The 16,099-nt window shown below is 62.0% G+C and overlaps 3 protein-coding genes across 4 annotated transcripts; 2 read left to right on the top strand and 1 right to left on the bottom strand.

Moving 5' to 3' along the window:
- Positions 1 to 1,069: 1,069 nt before the first annotated feature.
- LOC103056533 (programmed cell death protein 4-like) lies at positions 1,070 to 7,392 on the top strand. Of its 2 annotated transcripts, XM_088128744.1 has the most exons (11): positions 1,070 to 1,274; positions 1,759 to 2,023; positions 2,105 to 2,202; positions 2,768 to 2,881; positions 3,915 to 4,136; positions 4,227 to 4,324; positions 4,520 to 4,634; positions 5,493 to 5,600; positions 5,834 to 5,944; positions 6,063 to 6,202; positions 6,501 to 7,392. In XM_088128744.1, the coding sequence occupies exons 1-11, from the start codon at positions 1,206 to 1,208 to the stop codon at positions 6,550 to 6,552; spliced, it is 1,392 nt and encodes a 463-aa protein (XP_087984870.1). In that variant the 5' UTR covers positions 1,070 to 1,205; the 3' UTR covers positions 6,553 to 7,392. The 2 variants fall into 2 exon arrangements, with proteins under 2 accessions (XP_087984870.1, XP_087984869.1); XM_088128743.1 differs by lacking the exon at positions 5,493 to 5,600 and having other exon boundaries at positions 1,117 to 1,274.
- A 585-nt stretch (positions 7,393 to 7,977) lies between these two features.
- MOGS (mannosyl-oligosaccharide glucosidase) lies at positions 7,978 to 12,634 on the top strand. Its single transcript, XM_088128740.1, has 4 exons — positions 7,978 to 8,361; positions 8,763 to 8,983; positions 10,476 to 10,666; positions 10,746 to 12,634. The coding sequence occupies exons 1-4, from the start codon at positions 8,037 to 8,039 to the stop codon at positions 12,463 to 12,465; spliced, it is 2,457 nt and encodes an 818-aa protein (XP_087984866.1). The 5' UTR covers positions 7,978 to 8,036; the 3' UTR covers positions 12,466 to 12,634.
- A 543-nt stretch (positions 12,635 to 13,177) lies between these two features.
- Positions 13,178 to 15,292, bottom strand: WBP1 (WW domain binding protein 1). Its single transcript, XM_088128745.1, has 4 exons — positions 14,976 to 15,292; positions 14,796 to 14,898; positions 14,532 to 14,693; positions 13,178 to 14,439 (listed from the first exon to the last, which is right to left on the bottom strand). Exons 1-4 carry the CDS (start codon positions 15,057 to 15,059, stop codon positions 13,820 to 13,822), a joined length of 969 nt encoding a protein of 322 aa, XP_087984871.1. The 5' UTR covers positions 15,060 to 15,292; the 3' UTR covers positions 13,178 to 13,819.
- Positions 15,293 to 16,099: the final 807 nt, after the last annotated feature.

The following is a 16,099-nucleotide window of genomic DNA, read 5'->3' as shown; positions in this document are numbered from 1 at the left end:
GTTCGGACTTGGCATGGGACAGAAACCGGATTAGAGTCGCTCTCGGGTGGCCTGTGTCGTGCAGCGTCACAAAGAAAGAACTATTTAGCTGGCTCGGGTGCGCTGTGGTTTTCTCTGGTCCTGAAAACCTTCCCGTACGCGCAGCTCGCAGGCGGGGATCCGGGGAATGACAGACCGGTCAGTTCCGCATCTGCACGCGGAGAAGCCCGCAAGCGTTCGCGGGCACTCGGACGGGCAGAACCGGCGCAGGTCTGCCAGAAGAAGCCCCGCCGACTCCCCTCCCCTCCCCTCCCCTCCCCTCCTCCCCCGCGCTTCGAACTCAACCGGTCGGGAAGCGCGACCGGCCCGGGCGCCTCCAGGTCCGCAAAGCGGCCAGCGGCGCTCCTCATTAGCGCGCTGAGCCGCCCCTGCGGCGGATTCGTGGCCGGTGGACCCGCGGGTCCGTCAGCCGGGGGGCGAGGAGGGCGCGGCGCCCCGCCCCGCCCCGCCCCGCCCCGCCCGAGGGAGCGCCCGGAGGGGCTGCCGGGGGCCGCGGGGGAGAAGCTCGCCAGATCCGGGCTGGAAGGGCTCGAGTCCCGCAGCCGGGCGACGGAGCGCCGCGGGAGCCAGCGCCCGAGGCGGAGCGGGCCCAGGTCCCCGGAGAAAGGGGCCGCCCCGGAGGCGCCCCGAGCCGCGAACGAGGCGGCGGCCCGGGGACGGGGGCGGCCGGCCGGGGCGATCCAGCGGGGGGGACTCGGCCCGTCCCGGCGGGAGGGGCTGCCCGCGATGCTTCAACCCGGCGTCTTCCGACCTCGGCCGCGCGAAGGCGGGCGGACTTCGGCTCCCAGAAGCCTCCGGCCAGCCAGGCGAGGCCGCTCTCGCCTGCCAGCTGTGCCCGCTCCGCAGGCTGGCTGGGGGCTTCTGGGAGCCGAAGTCCGCCCGCCTTCGGGCGGCCGAGGCTGAAGCGCTGCTCTGGCGGATCCTGCGCCGGGCTGGCCCTGGGGCCCTTTCAGCCGAACGGAACCCGCGGAACCACAGACGCTTCCCCGCAGCCAGGGCGGCTCCCAACGGGCCCGCGGCTTCAAGCGGACGGGCCTCCCCGGGCCGCGCCGGACTACGGCTCCCGGCAGCCCCTGCGCGCCCGCCCTCGCCTCTTCCGGGAGCAGTTCCTGCGCGCCGGAGCCGGGGCGGGGCGGCGGCGCGCTGGGCGGCCTCTCTCGCGCCTCATGTCGGCCTCGGCCATCCCGGCCAGCTCAGGCGAGCTGCTGCAGGGCGACCGCGCCCCCTTCCCGCCGGCAAGTACCCCGCGCCGCCCGCGCGCGCGGCCCCCTGCCCGGGCGGGGCGGCTTCCCGCTCCGGCGCTGCCGTTGGCCGGCCCTCCCCGCAGGCCGACGGGCGCGGAGCCAGGCCGGAGCCACGCGGGCGCTTCGGGGCGGCTGTCGGCCCGACCCCGCCCCGCCCCGCCCTGCCCCGCGGAGCGCGCACGGCTGGCAAGCGAGAGCCCCTTGCTGGAGGGGCCACGGGCCGGGCCGGAGCGCCGCCAGCCGGGAGGCCCTGCGGCCGCCCTCCCGCACCCCCCCCCGGGGCGCGCTTCCGCAGCGGCGTTGAAGGGACGAAGCGCTGCTCGACCGAGCCGTCCCTCTCCTGACGCGCGACCTCGCTTCGCGGTCGGGTTGGTCTGGTCCGAGCGGCCTGGCCCCCGCCCGGCCCCCTCCTGGGGGAAGAATACCCCACGGAGGCGCGAACCCTCGTCTGTCCTTGTTCCCCCGCGGCCCCCAGGTCCCGGACAAGGCCGGCCGCGAGGAAGACGATGCGCTGGCGGAGGAGCTGGACGGAGGCGAAGGAGAGGCACAGCCGTGGAGCCTGCAAGAGGCCAGGCTGAAGGCAAAGGGCAAGCGGCGAGTGCGGCGGACCTCCTCCCGCGATTCCCATAGGGACGCCCTCCCCGAAAAGGGGGAGCAGGAACCCGACCCCAGTAGCCCAAAGGGCAAGAACCATGACCGCAAGTCCCGCATGGGGAAGGGCCGAGGCCTGCCCAAGAAAGGTACGGCATCTGCCAGCCTGGAAGCTTGCTCTTGGGTGGTTCTGCAGGGGGAACGTGCCTGACAGCGCGCTCTCTTTCTAGGTGGGGCCGGGGGCAAAGGTGTGTGGGGAGCACCTGGGGTTGTCTACAGCTACCAGGAGCCAGATGCCCGGGACCCCAACTACGACGAGGCTGCCCAGGTACTGCTTGAAGCTGGGCACAAGTGCAGGTTTGGTGCATTGCCATCCATGGGGTGTCCAGATTTAGAGGTGTGGGGTCATCTGAGGCAAAGCAGCTTTCACACAGCAGGGCTTGGAAGCCGTGGCTGCAGAAGGTGACACAAACAAATAAAAAGCTGCTGATGTCCAGGCCGGCCGCCGCGGCCTCCTCCTCCTCCTCCTCCTTCCTGAATCCCCATCCTGCTTGACCAGCCCTGCTTGGAGGGGGAGCTGGATTGGAAGGGTCCTTTAATTGGAAAGGATATTCTGCTCTCTGGACAAACCACAGGTTGATTATCTTAGTCCATCAGTAGGGTTGGCACTCCCAGCCTCTCATATTTGAGGTCCCAGCTCCAGGAGACTTGGACAGCAGAGATAGCCATAATGCTCAGCTCAGCCACTGCTTGGTGGGTCATCTGCCAGGCCAGCTCTTGAGGGGTCTGGTTCTGAAGAAACAGGGCTGATGCTCTTTAGCCAAGAAGAGGCACAGCAGGAAGCCCAGGAAGTTGTGCTTTAATGGTCTTTGGGCAACCTGGGACTTTTTTAGGGGAACACTGTCTATGCCACGGTGGTGCCTGAGCTGGAAGAAGAGGAGCTTGAGAAGACTGTGCAGCCGATGGTGCTGGAGTATTTTGAGCACGGAGACACCTTGGAAGTGGTGGTGAGTGCGAGGAGAGGAATCCCCAAAGCATTTTCCCAGCAGGGAGCACATTGTCTCAGTCTCTGCAAAGGAGGGAGCCTATGGGCCACCCATAGCTACCGGCCACCGGAGACTCTGATTAGGATCCTTTTCTCTAGTTTAGGTAACCATGCTCAGAGTCACTTGGTAACACACTGGATCCAGAAAATTCTGTTGTAAAGCCTGTTGAAATGTTGAAAGAAAAAAGGGAAGGGAAGACAATGTCCTTGTAAAAGAGAGAGGGTAAGGGAAGGCCAGTTTCAGACACACTGACAGGCTCTCTTTGGCTGGACCAGGGGTCTGCTTTAGAGGTCTGTGTGCTCTGCCGTTTCCCTTCTGTTTTTCCTCCAAGCCTCGTGCCCTGTGTCCCCTGGCTTGGGTCTAGTCACCTTGGAAGTCTGCTTGAGAGGGAAGCCAGGAACTGCTTGGTGCGGCATTCCTGGTGCAAGGAAGTGACAGACAGGTGTCCCAGCAGAAGGGCTGGGGGAAACAGGACCTCGAGTCTTGGAAATTAGGTAGCTGAGTTGCAATCCAGAGAGCTCTTTTGGTGGCTTTTTTTAGAATCCCTTGTGTTGAAGCCAAAGCTTCACAAAAAGCTGACAGGTTTGTTTTTAAAAGTCAACTTCTTTTATATGTTGAAAAGTTGATAGAATTTTCAACATAGGCAGTCCCTCTATAATAAGTGGCTTGACTTCTTTGGAGCAGTTTGAACTGCTGTGTATTTTGGCTTTTCAGAGGAATGAGAACTTTTCTTTATCTCTCTGTTATATTTGTGAGATGTTTTAAATAATTTGATTATCATTGAAGATAATCTTGTTTTTGTTGCCAGTGCAGCCCCTGTGAGCTGAATAAAACCCTTTACGTAGACAAGCAGTGTCTCTGATGTTTGCAGAGAGCCCTGGAAAGCATGGGATAGGCCCCGGAGCCCTGGCCAGGCTAAACCTGGCTCCATCAAACAGACCTAGGTGAGGCGGAGGCACGTCCCTCACCTGGTACCTCTTCCCTCCTTTGGCAGGAGCTGCTACGGAATCTGAACTTGGGGGGCCACAAGGCAGCCGTGTCCTCCCTGGCCGTGGTGCTTTCTCTGGAGGGGAAGGCCAGCCATCGTGAGCTGACCTCACGCCTGCTTTCCGACCTGGTGGGGAAGGTGCTGAGTCCCGAGGACATCGCTGCTGCTTTTGACGGGATGCTGCACGACCTCCCGGACCTCATTCTCGACACGCCAGAGGCACCACAGGTCAGTCCTGCCCGGGAAGGGGAAGCAGAGGGCCTTCTTGTTCTGGGCCCCTTGGCCCTTGACCCTGCGGTCCCTGTCTTGCCCGTGCAGATGCTGGGTCAGTTCATCGCCCGGGCTGTGGCCGACCACGCGCTCCCCCTTGATTTTCTTGAGCGCTATAAGGGGCGTGTCGACTGTGAGCATGCACGGTGAGAGGGCCTGTCTTATGCATGTGATGCAAGCATTGGATTTACTGGGATTGATGGCTCCAGGCTGGCAGAGGGAGGGGTCTCCCTGCGCTAAAATCTCCAGGGAAGTGTGTGTGAGACACACAAGCACACACCCTGGTTGGCCTCCTGCTACTGGCCCTCCAGTCTGGTGCTGATACTTTTCCTTCCTGACAGGGCTGCCCTGGATCGTGCTGCCGTTCTCTTGCGCATCAAGCGAGACGTCAATCGGTTGGACAATGTGTGGGGCGTGGGGGGTGGCCAGAGGCCAGTCAAGCATCTGATCAAAGAGGTAAAGAGCTGGGCGTAGGGACACCCCAGTCTGTCCTTGCCTGCCTCTGCAGGTGTCCTTGGGTGGCTCTTGGACGCTTAGCCATCTGCCAAATGCACGGGATGTGTGACGGGGTGACTGACAGAGGAATGCGTTTGGGGCCAGGCATGTGGAGGGAGGGAGCCTGAGGCCTGCTCCCTCAGGGTTTGCTCAAGGAAAGGAGGGAAGCAAAAGTCCTACAGGCTTCAGGGAGGCAAAGGTCGTGAAGTTGCAAGGCTGCACACCTGTGGGGATCTTACAATCTAGGGCCGCCTCTGGCTGGGATTCACCTTCTGTGAGGACATGTGAGCAAGGGAGGGGTCTCTGTGGGTCTCCCTGGCTAATCAGGGAATGATAGAGAATGAGAAACCGATTTCAGGAGCAGTTTTTATTGGTGAATGAATTCAGGCTTGGTACTGAAAATAGCTAAACTGGCAAGTGACACACCCAGTTTAAAAGCCTTATTAAAATGTATGGGTGAAACAAAGAGCAGCTCCCCACCTAGGAAGGCATGCTCAAATAAAAAGAATAAAGGAAAAGGGCCAGCCGAAGGGGCCTTGGGGACTTCAGGAGGGATCGGGTACTCTGTGCGGGGCTGTGAAGTGGGGTGGAAATAGGAACTGGAAAGGGGCTGGGAAGAGAGGGTGCCTTGCCGGCCTGTGGGGCTAAGGATATTAGATCCTGAACCCAGAACGCGTAAAGACTGCGATCTGGGAAGAGGTGCAGCCTTTGTGTCTTGCAGCGCTCTTCTGCCTGCCAAAAGGTCTCGAGAAGGTGCACCGGAGGCCTGGGCTGGACTGCTGCCCCATCTCCTTTCTTTCTTACTTCCCCCCCCCCCAGATGAATCTCCTGCTACGGGAATACCTGTTGTCAGGAGAGGTGTCTGAGGCTGAACGCTGTCTGCGCCAACTTGAGGTGCCCCACTTCCACCATGAGCTTGTCTATGAGGTAAAGAAGGGAGGCAGCAAATGAACCATTCTGGAGCTTTGGGGGAGCAGACCGTGATCTGGTTCGCCAAACACAGGGCAGGGAGCTCTGGGCCTTCTCTCCATGCTGATGCCTACCAGGATCTGCCTGGGCAAACATCTCTGTCTCCTGGCCTCTGGGCTGATGGTTGGCAATTGCTGCCTGCCTCCTATCCCTGTGTGCTCATGGCAGTTTCCTCCCTACATCTGTGCCAGGCTGTGGTGATGGTGATGGAATCTTCGGGAGACACAGCCGTTGCCATGATGGTGAAGCTGCTGAAACTGCTGTGGCAGACTGGGCTGGTGACCCTGGATCAGATGAACCGAGTAAGATCTTAGAGAGGCTCTAGCTGTCCCACTTGGCCCGAGGCCCACCTGTGGTCCCACAAAAAAAGTCTGCGGTTCCTGTAATCCTGCATGCAGCAAGCCTCTTTTTCTCCCTCAGGGTTTCCAACGGGTCTACAATGAGCTTGGAGACATCAGTCTGGACGTGCCGCTGGCCCACAGCATCCTTGAGCGGATGGTGGATCTCTGCTTTGAGGAGGGTGTGATCACCAGGCAGCTGAGAGAGACCTGCCCTGCCCGGTAGGTCCCACCAAACTCTTTCCACCTGCTTTGGAAACCACATCAGCTTCCGGGATGGACTGACCCCCCCCCCCCCCCGAAACTATCTGCAGAATGTCTGCTTGGCCTATTTTGGAAGAGTTTTGTTCTCTGGATGTTCCTCTTTAAGGGCTGTTCCTGGTGCTTGGGGGCACAAGAGACAGCGGGATGGGGGCTGGTTGAAACAGGAGACATGTGAGAGGATCAGATGCCTTGCAAACAGCCCAGGGCACAGCATGGTCCGTCTGCCCCGGCCTCTAACACCCCTCCTCCTCCTCAGGGGCCGGAAGCGCTTTGTCAGTGAAGGAGATGGTGGCCAAATCAAGCAGTAACTGGAAGCTTTCAGCACCCCCTTTCCCCTCCCCAGCAATGTCTTCAACCCAGCCAGACCTACCAATCTTAACAGAGAGGCCAGGAAGTCTTTGCTGAACACCATCTACCATCACCCGCACCACCCTGAGCAGCTTGTCCGGCAGGCAGGAGGGGTCTATCAGGGGAGTGAGCCGGATGAACTGCACTTCCTTCTTGACCGGTGGGGGCAGGGGTGGGAGTGGTAGAAGCAGGAGAATGAGAAAAGCTTGTTTTCTTGCAGGATATTTCCACATGTGTGCGCACCCCCCCCCACAGTGCTGCACACCAGCAGATGCATCTCAGGAAGCCTTAGGCCAGCGGGAACTGCTGCAGAAGGGACCTGTCTGGACCTGCTGGGCAGCCAGGCCGGAGAAGGCAGCAGGGCCTTCCCTCACAGCCTCTGGCTAGTGCAGGGTGGTTGGTCTCCTGCCTTGTGCAGCTGGTTCCCAGGCCTTGTGGGGACGGGTAGGCAGGAGCCAGGCGGCAGAGCCTCCCTGCAGCCAAAGAACCTTCTGTTCACAGGACGCCTCGAAGCCCTCTTGCCACCACAGAGGCGGGGGGAGGCCTGGCTGGGTTGAGGGCCGAGGAGAGAGCAGCCAAGCACGGCAGGGCTGATGACTGTGCCCCTGCTCCTCCACGCATCTCAGGTTGACAAGGAGTTGCTTCTGCTTGGCGCGGTCCGCAGAGGGGTGGAGAAGCAGAGCAAGCGGGACCTCTGCGTGGGAGGGAGTTGTGCCAAACTGCTTAATGGTCTTGCGGGCAAAGGTGGTAGGGATGGGTGAGTCTAATGAGAAATCAAAATAAACGATGTACCCAAAGGGCACAGGTGTCTTGTCTCTTGCTGCATGCTTCACGGGCAACTGTTCGTCTTTGGAGGGAGCGAATGGCAGTTTTGACTGTAGCAAAAACGCCCAGCTGGGAGAAAAATGCACCCCCAGCGCACGGTGCTGTGTGCGCAGCTGCACCTCCTGTGTCTCTCCCCAAGTAGGTTCAGAGAACCGGCTGTTCTCGCACCAGGGGCCCAGTGAACTCGAATTCTGAACTCGTGCGGAGCGGGAGCGGGGTTGGGGGCCGTCCTCGGAAGGGCGGGGCTGCTCTCCCCCGAAAAAGCCCGCTGTCGCCGCAGGGCCCGACGTTTCGACGGCAGGAGGGGCGCCCTGCCGCCCCCGCCTTGCTGCCCCCCGCGCCCGTCGGCGCTCGGAAAAGCGGGGGCCGGCTGACCCTCTGGGCCCGGGAGCCGAGCCGGCTGGGGCGGGAGGCCACGAGGAAGTTTTCGGGGGGCGCCGGAGCCCCGCTGCAGCGGCGCCGCCGCACCCCGGATGTTGGCAGGCGCGGACGCGCTCGAAGCGGCGGGAACTAGCCTTCCCAGGGTGCCTCGGGGCGGGAAGGCGGCGCGGCGCCTGCCGGGAGAGGCGCAGGGACACGTCAGTCGCGAGGCGCCGCCACCGGAGAGCGCGGGGCAGCGATGGCGCGGGAGCGGCGGCGGCGGGGCCCCGAGGGCTCGCGGCCGCAGGAGAGGGTCCCGCGCGCGGCCGGCCGGCGGGAGCGCGCGGCGCGCGGGCGCGCGGGCGCGGGGCTGGCGCTGGCGCTGCTGGCGCTGCTGGCGCTGGGCTGCGCCCTCTACGCCCGCTGGGGGCCCGCCGCGCGCCTGGTCGCCCCGCACGCCGCGCCCCGCGCCCTGCCGCCCGGCAGCACCGGCCCCGGCGCCGCGCCCGCCCGCTTCTGGGGCTCCTACCGGCCCCACGTCTACTTCGGGATGAAGACGCGCAGCCCGCGCTCGCCGGTCGCGGGTGAGCCCGGGGCCTCTCCGGAGAGGGGCGTTGCTCGGGGGCCGCAGCGCTTCCGGGCGCGTCGCTGCCGCGGAGGGGGGCCGCCACGGCCTTGCGAGGAGGCGGCAGCAGCGTCTCCGTATCCCGGGAGTGAGGCGGGCGAGCAGGAGCCGGAGGTTCCCCGCCGGAGGGAAGCGCCGGGGCCCACTGGCCGGGAAGGAAAGACGGAAGCGAGACCCTGCCGGCGCTTGGCGCTGCGTGGCCCTCGGCGGGGAGAGGAAGCGGCCTCGCCTCTGCCCGTTCCTGGCTCAGGGTGCTTGGAAAGCTGAGGCCGCGAAGCTTGGCACAGGCTTCCTGCTGCCGCACGCAAGCCGCGGGCAAGATCGCCCGCGGCCGTGTGTCAGTTGCTGTCTTTCCCGCAGGCCTGATGTGGATGCACCAGCTGGAGGGGGATATCCGGTTACGCCACACCTGCGAACAGAGCGATGGCCTCCCCCGCTACGGCTGGCTGCTTCATGACGGCACCCATTTCGGGGTGCAGGAGATCAGGGACCTTGGTTTCAGCCTGCAGACAGAGTTTGTGAAGCGTCCTGGTGGCCAGCATGGCGGAGACTGGAGCTGGAGAGTTACGGTTCGTCCAGAAGTGAGTGGAGGAGAAAGGGACCTGTTCTGCTTGTGCGAATTTTTTTGGTGAAATGCTTTTCATTACAACGTACTTTTTTCACCTTTCTTACTTCTGGAGTAAGAGTGATGTGCACGGCGTTCCAGCTGCTCACCAGGGCTGCTTGACTAAGCGATGTGGCTGCGTTAGCTGCTATGCCAGGTCCTGGTTTGGGGGTCCTGCTTCCAGGCTCCTCTTGGTGGAAAGGGCTTCACCACATGCCAAGCGGATGGAATTCACTTTTTGATTTCCCCAGCATTTGGCAAACGTGTTCTGTATCTGACTTTTCCAGGCCTTACCAAGGGAACAAATAAATCCCCTACCAATAGAAGCGAATATGTGTAGCTCAGGGTTGAACCGTGGAGTCTTTGGGGTTCTCTGAGGTTGGCTGTTTTCTTGCAAACGTTTCATTACCCAGCTAGGTAACCTCTTCAGTACTAGAATGGAGTAGGGTTTGCTCTCTGTTTATAGACAGAGGGATGCCCTGCGATTGTTGGCGGGGGTGTGGGTTTTGTTTTGTTTTGTTTTGTTTTTATTTTTCGTTCTGGTAGTTTCTTGATTAGGGTATTGTTTATTGCTGATTGTATGTTTGGTAATCTTGTTATTCTCTGCTTATCTGGGTGATGATTGCTGGTGAGATGTTCTGGTCTTTTGCTTTCCTTTTTATTGTCTCTTTTTAATAGTGTGTAGATGTTGTTTATCTCTGTGTGCCTGTTGATGGCTGATGTGTCTGAATACCAAGCTTCCAGGAATTCCCTCGCATGTTTGGATTTAGCTTGGTCTAAGATGCTGAGAAGAATTGATGCCTTTGAAATGTGGTGCTGGAGAAGACTCTTGAGAGTCCCCTGGACTGCTAGGAGGTCAAACCAGTCAATCTTAAAGGAAATCAACCCTGATTGCTCATTGGAAGGATCGATAATGAAGCTCAAGCTCAGATATTTTGGTCACCTAATGCGAAGAGAGATCTCTCTGGAGAAGACCCTGATGCTGGGAAAGATTGAAGGCAAAAGGAGAAGAGGACGGCAGAGGATGAGATGGTTAGATAGCATCACTGAAGCAATGAGCATGAAACTGAGCAAACTCAGGGAGGCAGTGAAGGACAGGAAGGCCTGGCGCAATATGGTTCATGGGGTCACGAAGAGTCGGACACGACTTAACGACTAAACAACAACAACAAAAGATGCTGACAGTTTCCCAGGTGAAACTATGGTTCAGTCTATCCATGTATTGTGAGATTAAGGAATTTTCATCGTGTCTTCTGACTACCAGTTGGTGTTCATGGATGCGCTCAGCTAGCCTTGTGCCTGTCTGTCCTACATAGTGGTTGTTACAGTCCTTACACTGTATGTTATAGATGAATAAAGTTTTTTCCCCAACTGCAGCAACAGCCGTAGGGAAGCAGGAAACGAAGGGGGTCTTCTTTGCTTTGGTTTGCTCCTGTAATGATTTTCTTGTGTCATTTTCATGCATTTAGAGGACTGGGCCCAAGCCTCCCTTCATCTCCCTCCTTTTCTACGTGGCCACCGATGGGCAGGGAGTGCTGCAGCCTCTAATAGAAGAGAAGACTCGGCTGGCATCGCTAAGAGGACAGACGGAGGAACTGGGGAACTTTACCATCACCTTCCAGCAGCCCACCACTGAGGCCGGCCTGCCCCTTTATGCCAGGTACAGAAGAGGGTTGCTCAAGAAACAAAGGGCCAATGTCTCGCACGGTGATTTCCCACTATCTTCTCTCTCCCACTAGATATAATTACCTGCAGACAAAGGCAGAAGGATTGCATCGCCTGACCGATGTGGTGAAATTGAGCCTGACTCCGCGGTTTTCCTACGCTCCGCCAGGGCTTCCCAAGCGCCACTACTTTGGCGTGGATGCGTACCACAGCCCTGCAGGGGACAGAGAGCTACGCAGCCAGCTCCTGGTTCACCAGGTGACGGTGCCTGTGCCCTGCCGCGTGGAAGTGGCTTTTGAGTCTGGCAGCGTGGCCAACCGCCCAGAGAGGCTCCTGGCGGAGACACTGACGCAAGAGCTGGACACACATGCGGCCGCCTTTGAGCGGCGCTTTGAGCAGACCTTTGGGCTTGCCGGCAAGGGTTTCTCGCAGCAGCAGCAGCACTTTGCCCGGGCCCTTCTCAGCAATATGCTGGGCGGGATGGGCTACTTCTACGGGCACTCACTGGTGCAGTCCCCACACACAGAGGCCCCCCAACCTTACCCGGCGGGGCCTCTCTTCACAGCAGTGCCCTCCCGCTCCTTCTTTCCCCGTGGCTTCCTGTGGGATGAAGGTTTCCACCAGCTCCTGCTGGCCCGCTGGGACCCAGCCCTCAGCCAGGAGGTGCTGGCTCACTGGTTTGATCTCATGAACGCTGAGGGGTGGATACCACGCGAGCAGATCCTGGGTGATGAAGCCCTGGCGAAGGTGCCCCCGGAGTTTGTGGTGCAGCACAGCCAGGCGGGCAACCCTCCCACGTTTTTCTTGGCGCTGCAGCAGCTGCTCAGGCAGGGGGCGGTGCAACAGGACTACCTTCAGCGCCTCTATCCTCGTCTGCAGAGCTGGTACAGCTGGTACAATCACACGCAAGCAGGACCCTTGCCCTATACCTTCCGCTGGCGTGGCCGGGACCAGGACACTCAGCTTTTCCTTAACCCCAAAACCTTGACCTCTGGGCTGGATGATTATCCCAGGGCCACCCACCCCTCTCTGGATGAACGCCACCTAGATTTGCGCTGTTGGATGGGCATAGCATCAGCTGTCATGGCCGAGGTGGCTACGCGAGTGGGAGAGCCGGCAAGTGACTATGCACATATGGCTGCGAGGCTAGCGGACAATGAGCTGCTTGATCAGCACCACTGGGCAGAGATGCTGGGCACTTTTGCTGACTATGGCAACCATACCCAGGCTGTGGCCCTGGAGCGTGAGCACCTTCGACCCCCTCCTGCTGGCCAGCCCTCACCCATCCCAAGGCTGGTGCGAGTGGTCCGCAAGCAGCCCAGGTTGCAGTTTGTGGGAGGGGCCCTTGGTTATGTGAGCCTTTTCCCCCTGCTGTTGCAGCTCCTGCGCCCCGATTCCCAGCATCTGGGCAGCCTCCTGGCCGACATGAAGAACGAGCAGAAGCTGTGGACGCCTTTTGGCTTGCGTTCACTGTCACGCAGTAGCCCCTTCTACCTCAAGCGCAACACAGAGCATGACCCCCCTTACTGGAGGGGAGCCATTTGGATCAACATCAACTACCTCGCGGTGAAGGCCTTGAATCACTATAGCCAGTTAGAGGGGCCCCACCAGAAGGAGGCTGCCAGACTGTACCACGAGCTGCGTGCCAATGTCATTGGCAACGTCCTCCAGCAGTACCTGGACTCTGGCTATGTTTGGGAGCAGTATAATGACAGCACAGGCCGGGGGCAGGGGTGTTACCCCTTCACTGGCTGGTCAGCCCTCGTTGTGCTCATGATGGCAGAAGAATACTGATAAGCAGGCTGGTGGCACCCTGCCTGGGACAGCAGTTCTGTTCTCCCTGGGAGGCCCAGCTGGAGTGGCAGATGCAGGACTCTGGCGAAGTGACGAGGCACTGGCCTCTCCCGCCCTGCTTCAGGGTTGGCTTTCAATTTCATATTGAAATAAAGCTGTGCAGCTTGAAGTTCTTGCTCCCCTCCTTTGGAAGCATAGGCAGCAGCATCCTCAGCTCTTTAACTGTTTCAGACTGGGAGGGGAAGTGGCAAGGCAGCTCTCTGTGGCCCTGTGGGAGAAATAGGGGGTTGCTTCCACCATCAAAAGGACAAATTTGGGGCAGCAGCTGTTACAGAGTCCCCTGAAGCCCGTAAAGTGCAGCTTGCTGGTTGATGCAACAGCCAGTGCTTCATGTTCTATGCTGCAGCGTAATTCATCAAGAGAGGGGGAAGGCAAGACTTGGGAGAGGGCTGCAACCATAAAGATAGAAGGAAACATTTAAAGTGACTGTGTCAAAAAATATGAAGAGTAAGCTTGTACCAGTTGACACATTAAACCCAATTTAATACCATGGCCTGCATGGAAAGGGAACAATAATCAGCTTCATCTGCTGAGCAAGCCTGGCACTTAGATCCTCCCAAAGACCCCCAGAAAAGGCTCGACATTACATTGCCCGCCCCATGCATAACAGCCGGCCCCTACTCCATGCCACACAATGGAAAACGCTTCCAACTCAGGATTTTCCACGTTGGTTTAATACGAAGCACGTACTGCTGCCCACACGAAAGACTGCTAGGCACTGGCATGATACAAACCCACAAAGCTGCTTCTAGCAGCCCGAAGGTGGGGGGAAGGCCAGCTCCCCGCTCCCAGGCCAGTCTGGATGGATCACGGAACAGGCATCAGCAACAGCCGTCTCTTCATGCAACCAGCAACCCGCAGTGCAAATTGGAAGTGGGGAGGCGCTGAGCCCTCCCCCCCAACGCCACACCTTACACCAAAGTTGGAGCACAGCAGGAACCACACACACGCACAGAGTGATTACTATAGTCATGATCCAGCAAGTAGCTCAACTCTGCCCCGCTGCAGCCCCACGGGCTCTGGGATCCTGTCCCCAAAAGGCTCCTGAGCCAGCACTAAGGAGGGAGCAGAGTGTTGACGGGGGAGCAGGAGGGAGGCCAAGGAGAGGCCTGCGTGGCTCGGGCAGAGAAGAGACGGCACGTGAGAGCTCACGTGAGAGCTCGTGAGGGTAAGGCGGTAACTCTCCACAGTGAACAGCAGGCAGAAGCCGCCTGCTTTGCTCCTGGCCGCCAGGGAGGTGGTGATGTTCAGTCTCCAAGAGGGTGGCAAGGCAGCCGAGCGCAACAGCCCTGCTTCAGACAGGCAACGTCGGTGAGGTGGCCAGTTCCTCTGCGTCCCCTTCGGAGCACTCCTCATGCTGGCTGCAGGGAGCCCCTTTGCCAAGCAAGCGGGCGGCCTCCTCGCTGTCCTCGCCTGCGGTCTCCTCCTCATCTTGGCCTCGCCCCACCTCGATCCCAGAGTCCCCAGTCAGGCGCCGGTGCCGCAGGTGGCTGCTTTCCTCCCCGGCATCGGGCCCCTCCTCGCCATCGGAGAGGCGCCGTGGGTCGCTCTCAAAAAGCTCCACATTGGAGGAGAAGAGGGTGTGCTTGTGGGAGGCCGGCAGCGGGGTGGCTGGCGAGGCTGCCAGCTCCCAGCTGCCCCCCGCATGGCCGCTGCAGCCCCCATCCCCCTCGGCCTCCCCTTCACTGGGGCTGCTGGCCTCGGTGGCCGACAGGGAGGTGCTGCTGGGGGAGGTCAGGCAGCTGGATTCGCAGGAGCAGCTGGTGGAGTTTTCGGAGCTGCCCGTCAGGGTCAACGTGCTGGAGCCAAGGCGGCCGACGGCGCTCCCGAGGACAGCGCTATAGGGGGGCGGCGGAGTGGCAGGGCGCTGGGCCACCTCTTCGTAGGCCGGCAGCTTGAAGGAGGCCAAGATCCCTGCAGGGGAGGAAAGGCGGCAGACCTCAGGGCGGCGAGGCCGGGGGAGCGCGTGCCCGCCGCCGCCCTCCCCGCGCGCGGCAGCCACTCACTGAGATCCGCCGCGGAGGGGGGGTAGTTGCAGGCACCGTGGTAGGCAATGAGGTTGATCTCGCGCTGCCGCTGCTGCTGCTGCAGGCGCAGCTTGGCGCGGCGGTGCCGGTAGGCGCAGCAGCAGCTGAACAGGATCAGGACCGTCCAGAGGAGCCAGAACCCTGCGGGGGAGGAGGAGGCGGCGCGGGTGAGCGGGGCCCGGGACCCGCCCGGGACCCGCCCGGCCCCTCCCCGCCCGCCTGCCCGCCCGCCTCGCCTCGTACACCAGAGCTCGTAGTAGTAGATGCAGCAGCCGGTCTCGCCGCAGCAATGGCCCGTCTCGCAGACGTACGGCTGGCTCCTCACGCCGGGGCACAGCTCGCGGGCCTGCCGAGGGAGCACAGCAGCGCCGTCAGCCCCGCCGCCCGGGCGCCGCCCCGCCGCCCCGCCGCCCCGCGCCTCACCTGCCGCTCCCGGCCCAGCAGGGCGGCCGCGCCCCACCCGGCCTGCGCCTCCCTGGCCGACGGGGGCGGCCGCGGCGCTTCCATGGCGCCGCCTACGGTCGGCCCGGGCGCCGCGCCGCCCTCGCCGCCCCTGCCCCCGGCCCGGCCTGGCGCCCCGCCCTCGCCGCCGCTCCCTTCAGCGCCCGGGCCGCCGCCGCCGCCGCCGCCGCCACCGCCATGTCTCCCGGCGCGGCTCCCGCCTGGCCGCTGCCCGCCCGCCAATGGGCTTCCTCCGTGGGGCGCGCTCCCAATCGGCAGCGCGGCGGCCGCGCCCGCGACCCAATCAGGCGCCGCCTTCGCCCCCAACAACAGCAGACAAAGGCGGCCGGAGGGCGGGCCCCGCGAACGGCTGACGCCCTGCGCCAGTCAGAGCCGGCTCCGCCCTTCGGCGCCGATGACTGGCCCAGCCAGGAGGATTGACGCGTGCACCGGCCAAGCGGCTCGAGGAAGGGGCAACCGCTGGCGGGCCAATAGGAAGGGAGGGTTGCGCACGCGCCCTCCGTCGTGTTCCCCCCCGGCTCTCTGCGCGATAGACTGCCCCTCGACTGGAGGCTCCTCTCGGGCGAAGCGCCGGGGACTTCTCCGCAGCGACCGCGCTGGCCGGGAGGCGCTGCGGGCCTTCAGCCAAGGGGCGGCGCCTGCGGGGCTTCGGGGGGCGACCGGCCCTCGCCTCGCGCCTTCGTGCGCGTCTTCGCGGCCGCCTGCCTCCCCGACGGCTCTGCGGGGACCGCCCCTGCGGCGCGCGGCGCTGCAGCCCAGCCGGCGCGCGACCTCGAGCAAGGCCCCCAGTCCGGGAACAGGCGCAGCTGGCGCGCAGGCCGCATCGGCGCCAGGCCCCAGCCGCGCCCGCCGCCTGTCCCTTGAGCAGCCCGGGAGGGCCCCGCCGAGAGCCAGGGGCTGCGCGGAGCAAAACCCCAGAGCCGCCCCGTCTTGCTTCAGTGGGGCGGGCCGGCCAGCCGGCCGGCCGCGAGCTCCAGGAATTCGGCCAGGACCAGCCGCCCCCGAGCGCGGCGGCGCCCTCCGCTTCCCCCCGCCCCGCATCTGCATCTGCATCTGGTCCTCCCGCTCGCCCGTCCGGAGGGCGC

Source organism: Python bivittatus, unplaced genomic scaffold (genome assembly GCF_059951505.1).
Source record: "Python bivittatus isolate LINGU-HERP-01145 unplaced genomic scaffold, Pbiv_v1 ctg000740_np1212, whole genome shotgun sequence".
Lineage (NCBI taxonomy): Eukaryota > Metazoa > Chordata > Lepidosauria > Squamata > Pythonidae > Python > Python bivittatus.
Note: the sequence above shows the minus strand (reverse complement) of the source record. Positions and strands in the feature narration are given on the sequence as shown.